This window comes from Anas acuta, chromosome 2, assembly GCF_963932015.1.
Source record: "Anas acuta chromosome 2, bAnaAcu1.1, whole genome shotgun sequence".
NCBI lineage: Eukaryota > Metazoa > Chordata > Aves > Anseriformes > Anatidae > Anas > Anas acuta.
In genome coordinates, this window is record NC_088980.1 from 98,790,097 (window position 1) to 98,802,251 (window position 12,155).

Below are 12,155 nucleotides of genomic sequence, written 5' to 3' on the forward strand. Positions count from 1 at the left end.
CTGAATAACAATTAATACTAATTGCCTATTCAATTATATTTGCAGTCCCTTAAGTTAATGAGTATTTAGTCAAGACTTATATTGTGCCACTGTAAGAGGAAAACTGGGAAATAAAAAAAAAAAAAACAGCAGCCTGGTTATAACAAGACAGTTTTAAAATGTGATTTTAAAACTCTGCTTTTGACAGCATATCCTCATTGCTCAGGCTAAAAGTGCTGTTCTTGCTCATAAGACACTAGACTTTGTTTTTCATGATATTATTTGCTTATAATTGTTACTGTACAAACTAAACAATGGTTAAAGGGGAACAGCCGGTTTTGCTGTATTGGTTTGGTTTTACTCCAGTTGATTTCCAACTGTCAGACTCATTGTTTTTATACATTTAGATACATTGAGTCAATCCTGAAGCAATAAGATGAGTTCCATGATTATATTGTATAGCTCAAATTCGACCTTGATTTTCTTTTTGTGCAGTCCTTTTGAGGCCTGGGTGGAATGTGGCCCAGGAGAAGCTTGATGCAGAGTGTTTACTTGTAGATGTGTAACATTGTTTTCAGAAGACCAGATCCAGCCAAATTTCAAGAAAGAAAGAAAAGAAAAGAAAAGAAAAGAAAAGAAAAGAAAAGAAAAGAAAAGAAAAGAAAAGAAAGAAAGAAAGAAAGAAAGAAAGAAAGAAAGAAAGAAAGAAAGAAAGAAAGAAAGAAAGAAAGAAAGAAAGACGACAGTGGGTTTCTTTTTTGTTCTCTTTCCCATGAAGATGGGAAAAATAACACAGAATTTTCATGTTAAATAGCATAATAGTGCAAGAGATTAAAACAAACAAACAAACAAAAAAACAAACAGACAAAACAGACAAGACTAGTCTATTTTGAGGAGATAATTGAAATAATTTAGCCCCTTTCACATTTCTGGCAATATAGTCAAACTGCAGCAAAATTTTACAAAATGTTGGTTTGTCTATGGATAGCTGTTTATTGAACCATAGATCCATGACCAAACTCATTTCATATAAGTGTTATATCTGGCTATAAAAGCAAAATACAAAGGATCTCAGACAATAAATATTATCATGTTTATCTTATTAAAAATAACATATGTATTAGACTTATTACCTTGTTAACACAATAAATTCCATGGTAAATTCTTATGATATGTATTCCTGGAATACCAAATTGATTCCTCTGAGAAAGAAAGAAACTCCTTATTTTTGGTAGATATGATATTCATAACCACAGAATGAAATTGTGTTCTAATAATGCTGTTAAATAAGGGTTTCTGAATGGATTTGTAAATATATCTTTTTCATTAGACTGATATTTCTAATTTAACTGATGTTAAAATATCATGTGGGTAGCTGTGTGATGTTCTTGCTTTCTAGTGTGTACAGATTTTGTTTTTTAATTCATTCTTCTGAAAGAGAGTGAGACAGAGAAAATTGTGACAACATTTTTAAAGCAGGATTCCATAATAGAAAAATATAATAACTTTGCATGATATTACCACCACTTTCTGCATTAATAATTAGTGTGTTGTCCTAGCTTTTTAAGTCTGTTGCAAGAAACAAGTCACATTCCAAAGAAATAAATGTATAATTATATCACTGAAGTGTCCAGTTTTAGTGCATTGACATTATACACAAGATATTGAACAAAACTAATTTTCTCTTTCTCAATTTTCAAGATCCCGATTTTAAGGACCTTGGAGTTTTGAAACCATTGCCAGGTTGGTATATTGGTTCTTCCTAAGACTTGGAAGCCTTTGCATTCTGCTGTAGAAAATATTTTTGTTTGCTGTTCAGGATTCATTCTTCTGGTATTTTGTTATTTAGTTTGTGAGTTTGAGATGGGAGGACCTGAAGGAATTGTGGAATCTATACAAATTGTCAAAGAAGGAAAAGCTTCTGAAACTGAAGCAGTAGACTGTAAATGGTACATCAGAGCACCACCCAGATCCAAGGTCAGTCCTTTGTCCACTTGCTGATTTGCCACTTAATTTAAGAAATTGACTTTTCTAATATGCTGTGCATTTCTTAGTACAGACAGCTCTTGTTTAATAACTTTACAGCTTGAACTTGTAAACTGTTTTTTCCTTCTGCTGTTGAAAGGTAATTTTTCACCTCAATCAAAACAACCTTCTTTCTCTATAAATAATGATGTGGGCAGCATTAATGTGCTTTTTGTGCCATAAGTAATTTTCTTAAATTCATCTTTAATTTTGCTCATATGTTTAAAGAATTGGTGTGTTTAGTTAAGTGGGAGGTGATCTTATCTAACACAGAGACTATTAATAGAAAACTGCTGGGTCCCTAAGATCATTACTGTTTCTCATCTTGGAATGGTGAAAATGGAGTCAAGGTAAATTAAAGTTACTATGTACAAGGTCTTTAGTTCCTTTGTTTTAGAACCACTGACAAAAAGAGATAGTGTTCTCATTTCTCTCTCACCATAATCAGCAAAACAGGTCTTTGTAACACACAGGACAGTGCTGCAATGAATTTAATGATTTTTTATTTTTTATTTTTAATTTTGCTTGAGTTCGTCTCTTATCAGTTATTATTTGGATTAATTGTTGCTGGCTATACTACTGTTTCTCCTCTCTGCAATTGGAACATCTCTGTGCTCCCACCTACTTTCATTTAGACTGCGAAAGAGAACTCCCCAGTATATTTTTACTATCTGTTTTTTATTGTACTAGAAAAGGTTTACAAGGTGTAATTTTTATATCCAATAATCTCTGGATCTTTAAACAGGTATGGTTTTTGTGTGTAATCCCAGAGCAGACTGTATGGAATACATTACACTGTTCCAGCACTGAATATTGAATAAGCAAGATGAAAGGTTTCCAGTAGAGAAAAATGCATTAGTATCAAAATTTTTTCTATTGTGAAAGTTTAGGTGTTGAACAGTTGGCTCATAAGACTACAGATAAATTATTTCCAGAATATGTTTTAGTCTCATATTTTTTACTTTTTGGAAAATTGAATATTCATAAATGTTTCCAATTAAGTAGATGAAGTTTCCAGAATATACATGTGAAATGACTGGACTAATTTATCATTATAACACATTATATACTTAGATATTAGTTGGTAAGAAAACTGATAAACACACTATTAAAATATAGATTCAGCACAATTAAATAAGCTAATAAAATTGCCCTACAGTTTTAATTCTACTGTATTCTTAGTTGGTCAGATAATGTCATCATGACATTCTTATTTGATCTAACTTTAAAGTGCCACATGATTTAAAGTCTTCCTAGAAATGTCATATTTATTTATCTGTAGGATTTATCCACAATTTAGTCCTGATATAAAAAACCAATATATATAGCCATGTAACTGTAACCATAGTGTGTAACAGAAGTATGCCACACTACCACTGTCAATAGAGGGTTAGTTCTCTGTGAATAGGTTAGTCTGTGAATTTTTATACTTGGATTTAGCTGTACTTCATCTCAAAAAGCATAGACTAGCAAAAGAGTATATGGAAGGGAAAGCAATGAGAAAATTCTAAAAGGCATGAGGAGAGATCAAAAGTTTTTAAATATCGCATTAAGATTCTAGTGAAGGAGAGTGTTATGAGACAGTATCTAAAAAGTTTTAATAACAAGGAAGGGCTGCTCCGATGTCCATGGCTCAGACAAGTCATGGTTCTGCATTGTAAAAAGATTGATTCTGGTTAAATGTTAGGGAAAAAAATTATGGAGTGGATTATAAATGATTGGTTAAGGAGGTTTGTTCAGCCAGCATGGCTAACATTGTTAAAGGGGAGGTAAAGTGAATAAATAAAGATAAATAAATAACTAAATAGTAGACAAACATTACTAATCTTACCTTTAGAAAGAGGGGTGGTCTGGGTCATCTCCTGAAGAATCTTCTTGTTCCCGTCTTACAGAATTCTCTGGGTAAAGACATTAAACAATATAACAGCACATAAATCAGCATTTCCGAACATGTAAATGAAAGCTTTTTTGGTAAGGTAGGAAAAGCCAATTTTGAAGCCTTGATTCAATTTGAAGGACAACTAATTTAGCATTTGAACTTTATTAGTCTGTTTTTCATATACATATATATATATATATATATGTTTATATACACAAACACATGTATGTCCATGGTATTTCCACACTGGGAATGCTTGAAAAATATTCAAGTATTAGGGAACAAATGAATGGATAATTTTTGAAAAAATCATGTAAGAAGTAATATCTATGTTAATATTGTTTATAGGTCTGAATTCTGTTGTCCATATTTTACAGTCTGCTTCCTCTGTGCTTATCTACCCTTGAATTAATGACATATTCAGTACAATGTCAGTGACTTCATTCTAATTTATAGCAGTATCCACCTATGAAAACAGTCTTTCCAGCTAAGAACAGTAAGAACTCATCAACTGTCTTTATATCTACATGCTCCTGTACTCTGAGCTGTACTGTTTGTTACTGGGAACTATGCCTAAAAGGTCAGTGTTTCTCAGACAGAATTTGGGTTGGATCCTTACATTTTAGTTTCTTAAACTGTGCCAGAGTGTGAGCTGTTTGCAATTTCATTTGGCTTAAGCTCATCCAATCTAAACTGTCTGCAGAAGGAAGATATAAGTCCCTTCCATGGTTTACAGTTTCAGATTCAAGCCAAGTCTGAGCTCAACATGTATGCAATGAGATCAGTCTGGGTGTAGGAATTTGAGAGCTCTAAGCCTGAACTTCAGCCTGACGGTCTGGGTGTAACATTGCTGCTACTCTTAGCAAGCTAGAATGGGACAGAGAATGGTACATTTCTTGCACATGCTTAAAATACTGAGTCATCACAGATCACCTTGTAGCACAAAAATTAAAATGCTGAAAATGCATGCAGAATGGAAACTTTCTCTAAGTGTAGAAGAAAGCAGAAGGCAGCTTAAACAGAACTTCAATCTTTATGCAGACTTGCAGCCTTATGTTTGATAGAGATGGGTTGCAAAATGTGTGATTAATGCATTCTTTTGAAGTCAATTCCTGCTGAGTAAGATAACTGTGAACCTGGAGTTCAGAAATACTGGGGGTTCTGTATTACATGTAGAAGTAGATTTCAATCAATAAAGAACAAGACTGGCAAATAAAGAAGAGAGATGCTGATTGAATGTGGCAACCTACTCAGAACAATAAAGAGGTAAAAGAACCTCTCCATTCCAAGATACTTGGCCCTTCACTGCAAAACAAATGCCAAAAGAGAAATTAGATAAGTTTATTGCACTGGGATTTCAAAAACTTTGGAATCATCTTTGGCTACAGCTGTGGATAAACAAAGAATCCTTTATTTGTGAATAGAAAATTAGAAATAAAAAATAATGATGGGAAGCAATGTCAAGGCATATGCAAGACAAAGAGGTGATCTGAGACAGCCAGAATGGCTTCACCAAGGGCAGATTGTGCCTGACCGATTTGGTGGCCTTCTATGACGGAGTGACTGTATCAGTTGACAAGGGAAGACCGACCAACATCATCTACCTGGACTTCTGTAAGGCCTTGTCATGGTCCTACACGACATCCTGATCTCCAAATTGAAGAGACATGGATTGACGGGTGGATAAAGAGTTGGCATGAAGATTGCACCCAGAGAGTGGGGGTCAATGGCTCTATGTCCACGTGGAAGCTGGTGATGAGTGGTGTCCTTCAGGCATCTCTCCTGGGACTGGTACAGTTTAAAATCTTTATCAATGACCTAGGCAGTGGGATTGAGTGCATCCTCAGCAAGTTTGCAGATGACAAAACTGAGTGGTGCACTTGATACAACAGAAGGAAGGGATGCCATCCAAAGGGAACTAGAGAAGCTTGAGAAGTGGGCACCCATGAACCTAATGAGGTTCAATAAGTCTAAGTGCAAGGTTCTGCACCTGGATCAGGTGCATGAGTACAGACTGGGAGAAGAACTCATTGAGCTCATGTCAGCTCTGCAGAGAAGGACTTCGGGGTTCTGGAAAAGCTTGACATGAGCCAGCAGTGCGCACTTGAAGCCCAGAAGGCCAACCGCATCCTAGGCTGCATCAAAAGGCAAGTGGCTAGCAGGTCAAGGAAGGTGCTTGTCCCCCTCTACTCAGCCCTTGTGAGGCCCCACTTGGAGTACTGCATCCAAGTCTGAGGCCCCCAGCACAAGAAGGATGTTAACCTGTTAGCGCGGGTCCAGAGGAGGACCACAAAGGCTCTCAAAGGGCTCGAGCACCTCTCCTACAAAGAACATCTGAGAGAGATGGTGCTTTTCAGCCTAAAGAAGAGAAGGCTCTGGTGTGACCTTATTTCAACTTTTCAGTTCTTAAAGGGGTCATAAAAAAGATGAAGAGCAACTTTTTGCTCAATCAGATAATGACAGGACAAGAGGGAATGGTTTTAAGCTAAAAGATGAGAGATTTTTCTTAGATGTTAGGAGGAAATTCTTCACTCAGAGGGTGGTGAGGCAGTGGAACAGGTTTCCCAGAGAGGTTGTGGATTCCCCACCCCTGGAAGTGTTCAAGACCAGGTTGGGTGAGGCCCTGGGCAACCTGATCTAGTGGGTGGCATTCTTGTCCATGGCAGAGAGGTTGGAACTAGATGATCTTCAAGGACCCTTCTAACCCAAGCCATTCTATGACTTTATGACTCTATGAATTTCTTACTTTCTGTTTGGGGTGAAAAGGTAGAGGAAAAGATTGTCAGGAAACATTTTTCTATTTTGGATACATCAGCAGAGTTTGACAAAGCCCAAATAGAAAGAAAATGTATGTTTGTGATGATGTGGTGCTCCTTTTGGTGGTAACTTCCCCAGCAAACTACCATCATATTGTGCTTAGTCCTTGAGTGGTTTTGTAGGGGAAAAACCTAACCAACCAACAAAACAAACAAACAAGAAACAATAAATAGTAGATTTTGATGGTAAAAGTAATAAAATATTTACAAATATGATGTTCCGGTTCTGACACAAAACTATAAGAAGTGTTCATAATCAAAAACTCTGGGCAGCATAGGAAGGAAGACAAGTGTCCAAAGCACAGACAGGGCGTTTGGAACTGGATGATCTTTAAGGTCCCTTCCAACCCAAGCCATTCTATGGTATGATTCTATGGCTGGTGTTGACAGAGTTGGCCCCAGATTGAGCCACTTGGTGAGATAAGGATGTGGGCAGTGAAGCTAAGCATGGGGTAAAAATTCCCATCCAGGCTTCTGAGGGCCCATGCTTGGGTTGAGCTACCCACCACACAGAATGACACACCGCTGTACCATATTCAGCCAATTGTGTGTATGGGGGAACCCAAGCCAAGTGGAGCCTGCACTTGCACCCAGGACACTGGCAGGGGAATTAAGAGTGGGAGACCACTGCTTGATCATGTAGGCATGCCCGTAAAGTGTTGCTGTATTCAAGTCAGGAAGGAAGTTTCAGGACAATGACTTATTTACAAAGGATAAGTACTTCTTACTACTGACCTGGCAGAGGTTCTAAATAATTTATTGCTGTTTTCACAATTGACCTTGTATCCTCTTACCTGACCAAACACAAATATGCTTTTGATTCCAGGAGTACAACTTTCAGATTAAGCAAAATTTTGAGAGAGACTTGGTTGTTGCCCATGTGTTTTCTGGACAAGCAGGAAGAAACAGGATGAGAAGCAAATTCCAGAGCTACAATTTTGTATAAACCAGCCTGACAAAACATTTTCTGTTCTCATAAGCAAAGTGGAAATTTATGCTCTGGGATGAGACCCAGTTTAAACTGTTTAAACTGTCAGCTCTAATGAATTAACATAAACCTATTTTTTGGACTCTTCTTTATCAGATGTAGAAAAGAAGCTTGAAACGGGACACTAAAATTCAATAGGAGACATTTGGATGGTGATTCCTCAAATGTTACAGAAAAAAAAATGGAATTTAGAGATTGAAAAGTTTAAGAGACAAAGTCATGTTTACTAGCTTCAGATGGGATCCATCCCTAAAGAAGCTCTGGAGATTATTAACATATAGATAATGTGAATAATATTTGCAAATAATGAGAAACCCTGTAAATTTTGATAGCATATTAAGTTTTCTTCCTGAAACATGGTGGACAAATTATGTTTAAACAAATATAAAATATTGTTTGCCTATGTTAAAATATTAAAATTACTTATCAGAAACATTTTTTTTTTTCAGATGACATAGGAAGACCAGCATGTGTGTAGAATCTTATCTAGCAGATGTGATAGTATGCATGCCCAAGTGGAACTGGCAAAAAAAAACACTGTTAAGTTAACATGAATCTACCCTGTTCAGGTATAAAAATATAACCAACCTCAGCACTCTCAATCCAAATAATTGTTAGCAAATACAATAAAAAGGCTACCAATGAAAGTAATAAAACAACTACCAAAAAGAGCAGCAGAATCAGAATCTGATCTACAGTTTTGAGAATTAGAAAGCAGAAGAGTACCAAGGAACTTAAAAGCTGTCACTTACCAGCATTTTTCCACTGAACAAGAGAACAAAATGAAGAAATCTTGATGGCTAGAATAAATGTCAGTTAATGGGAACTTGGAGAAGTCTGAAAAAACAAATAGAACAAAATAAAGAAATCTAAAGAGATTTACTTATAATGGAAGACAATATTCTGATGTCTAAGGTTGGCTGTGAATCACAGGGTGTTAGAAGTGCCGTATAAAGTTGTCATCTGACAGGTAGCATTCTCCAAGTCTCAGCAGAGAGGAAAATATGAAGCTTAGAGTCTTTTCACAACATGGTTCCAGATGGGTAAAAAATAGCCACCCCAAAAAGTCAAAATACAATACAAAACAAAATAAACAAACAAAAAACAAAAGACCAAAAACCCACCCCCAGAACATGGTACCATTAACACTTTTCAGCTAAAATAAAGCTGATCTTCAAGAGAAAAGTTGCCTTTTTTTTTTTTTTCCTTTTTTTTTTTCTTTTTTTTTCTCTCTAGGCCAACACACTGGAGGACTCGATGATCTTGAAGTTTCTTCCAACCTAGAAATTCTGTGATTTTGTGATCTGCAAATCATATAGAGCTGAACAAGATGTAAAATAAAGCAAATACTGTAACTGGTCACTGAGCAGTAGGGAAGGACATAAACCCATTTTTCCCAGTCTTGTGCTTGCAAAAGATTAACTGAACCTAGAAGCTTAATATGAAAAATCTAGAAGTTAAGCTCTGTCAAAGGTTTTTGTCTCACATCTTAAATACTTCTGGCAGTTGAACAATGTTTTTTGGTTAATTTGTTTTTGTTTGTTTGCTTTGTTTTGATGTAATATAAGGGACTGGATGTCTGTACACATATATTAAGTCTGATATGCTAGGATATGGTTTGAAGCTTTTCCTGACTGGTCTGATCAATCATGTTGTCAGCACTAACCTTCAGAGACTGATTAAAAAGCAGACCTCATGGAAAGTGATTCACTATGAAGAGATTATAATCTGACTATTTTACTGAAGTGATATATTATTCATAGTTTACAAACTTTTTTTTTTTTTTTCTAATATATGCAGAGTTTTCTGTCATTTTCAAATTTAAATAAAATAGTAAAACTTATCCAGCATTTCCTTTTTCTTTATTATGATGACAATGCAAATGTTAAGGTGACAAGACAACTATTTAAAATAGAATGTGACTGAGTGTAAATTATATATGCCACAGTACAGTGAAGCTTTGTTGTGAGTGGCATTGGCATTTGTAGTGACATCTCAAAGCTCTGTAAAAGTTAATACTTGTGCACTAGCAGTCTGTTCTTCTAAATAATGTGGATTTGATGATTTGAGGAAAGTGTCTTATTAAAACTTTACAAGTAAAATGTGAAAGAAGATACTGCCTATACTTCTTTCAAATAAGATGTTTTCTTCAACAAGAAAGTACTTGTAATGCTAATCTTATGTGTCAGTACCTACAGAAATATTAACATTCCAAAAGCTCTCATTAGCATCAATGGAAGAAGATTTAATGAAGACAGTGGATGATATTTGAATTTGTGATCTCCTTTTTTGTTCATTTCTTTGCTTTTTTTGTGGACAAAGTTGATTATCTACTGCTGGTAGAAGTAATGGCTAAGTCCATAGAAGATGAAATAACCATAATGGTTATCCATATCCATATGGATACTATTTTCTCTCACTTTATATTTAATTCCTTTTAGTGAGATCCACACGCCAGTGAAAGTAATGAGAATCTTGCCATTGATTTCAGAAAACCATGCATCAGGAATATTTTGTATTTGATAACATTTTGTTATATAATCAGTTTTATTCTTTCCTTGTGAATCCTAATTTATTAGCAATTTTCTCTGCCAGTGTGGGTCTTATACCCAGTGACAGCAACAATGGAAAATATATTGTAATAAGACCATGAAAATTGGCAGAAGTTTGCAGATGCAATTAAATTACTTAGAGTTCTTAAAAACAAAATCTGATTCAATATTATGGTGTCAGTTTGTATTATCAGTTCCCAGTTTTAAAAAATGTACTCCAGCCTTAATTCATAGATCTAATCTAAATAATCTTAAGTAAATGTATTTCAGGTAGTCTTGGATCAACTCTTCTTTGTTTTCTATAAAGTTCTGGACATAGTTAATATGGAAATTAAATTCCATCTCAACTCAGAATATCACAAGTTTATTTTCTCTAATTTATGAAACTTCATGCCATTGTAGAAGGTGTCATCTTTCTTCTGAAGAATGGATGTAGATTATTAAGCCAACTATTCATTTCCAGTACCTATCAAATCTATCTATATATAATGAACTTATCTGAATTTATCACACACAGAAATTAACTGGTGTCACCAAAACCAGAATTCAGTCTTGAGAAGAGCTTAAAATGTTGGCTTCTTCACTGAAAGAATCAAATGAAATGCTAAGCTATCATTCTCTTTATTCCTTCTCAACATTTATAACTGCCTACTCTCAGAAATACTTTATTATTTTAAAAGGCTAGCATGCCACCAGAAACTAAAGAATGTCAAAGGATGAGCCCAAAGTAAGACTTTGGCTGTACTGTTATAAGAACAATCTATTGAAACAGGTCAGGAGTAATTGATGAATGCTGGAAATTGTTGTGAGAGCTGATATTTTATAATAATAGTGAGGATTTGTTCACATTTCTTGTAAGAATGAAAGCTGTTATAAATTGCATCTCAATACTGAAATGGTACACAACGTACAGACATATATATGTGCTTAAATGTATATATGCACAAATACATATTAGTGTATATTTATAAGACTGCAGGATAAAAAAAAAAAAGGGAACAAGCAAACAAAAGTGAGAGATCCTTGCCCCATTTATTTATTTTTTTTTCCCTTGAGTAGGTTAAGAGTTTTCCTGAATAGTGGAATAAGATAAAGTATGATCTATGTACATTATATTATACCGGTATGGCCTATTAAACATGCATATTGTATATAATACATATGGTATGCATGATAGGCATATAAGGCATAAAAACAAATTTTCATGACAATAATGTATCAGAAGCCTTCTGTCCTTTCCTATAAGACACGTTCATCTGAGAGTACATACACAGGTGTACTTCATTACTCGGAAAACAGTCGTGTATGCAATATTGCACATAATCAGCTGCTGAAGGTTTTTATACAATTGAATTTTATTCAATGACTTAGACAAAGGGATAGTCTACCCTCAGAAAGTTTGCTTATGATGCAAAACTGGGAAGAGTGGCTGACACACCAGAAGGCTGTGCTGCCCTGCCATCCAGTGAGACCTGGACAGGCTGGAGAGCAGGACAGAGAAGAACCTGATGAGGTTCAACAAGAACAAGTGTAGAGTCTTGCACCTGGGGAGGAATAATTGCACGCATCAGTACAAGTTAGGGACTGACCTGCTGGAGACCAGCTTTGCAGAGAAGAATCTAGCGGTCCTGGTGGACAACGGGTTGGCCATGAGACAGGATTGTGCCACTGTGGCCAAGAAGCCCAATGGGGTGCATTAAACAAATGTCACCAGCAGGTTCAAGGAGATCATCTTCCCTTTCTACTCTGCCCTGGTGAGGCTAAATCTAGAATACTGTATCCAGTTCTGGGCTTCCCAGTTCCAAAAAGATATGGATCTTGTAGAGAGAGTCCAGAGGAGGGCCACAAAGATGATTAATGGCCTGGAGCATCTCCTGTATGAAGAAAGACTGACAGATCTATGTCTGTTCAGCCTG

The 12,155-nt window shown here is 35.7% G+C and overlaps 1 protein-coding gene across 14 annotated transcripts in view; it reads left to right on the forward strand.

The window, feature by feature from the left end:
- Nucleotides 1–12,155, forward strand: part of NETO1 (neuropilin and tolloid like 1) — an 82,848-nt gene that overhangs the window by 37,157 nt on the left and 33,536 nt on the right. For all 14 annotated transcript variants that reach the window (XR_011092873.1, XR_011092874.1, XR_011092876.1 and 11 more), the window contains exons 5-6: nt 1,681–1,722; nt 1,829–1,956. Coding sequence is in view for 9 of the 14 variants with exons in the window: in XM_068671370.1 (XP_068527471.1) it covers nt 1,681–1,722; nt 1,829–1,956 (170 nt within the window). In the remaining 5 variants the exon portion in view is untranslated. The remainder of the gene's footprint in view (nt 1–1,680; nt 1,723–1,828; nt 1,957–12,155) is intronic.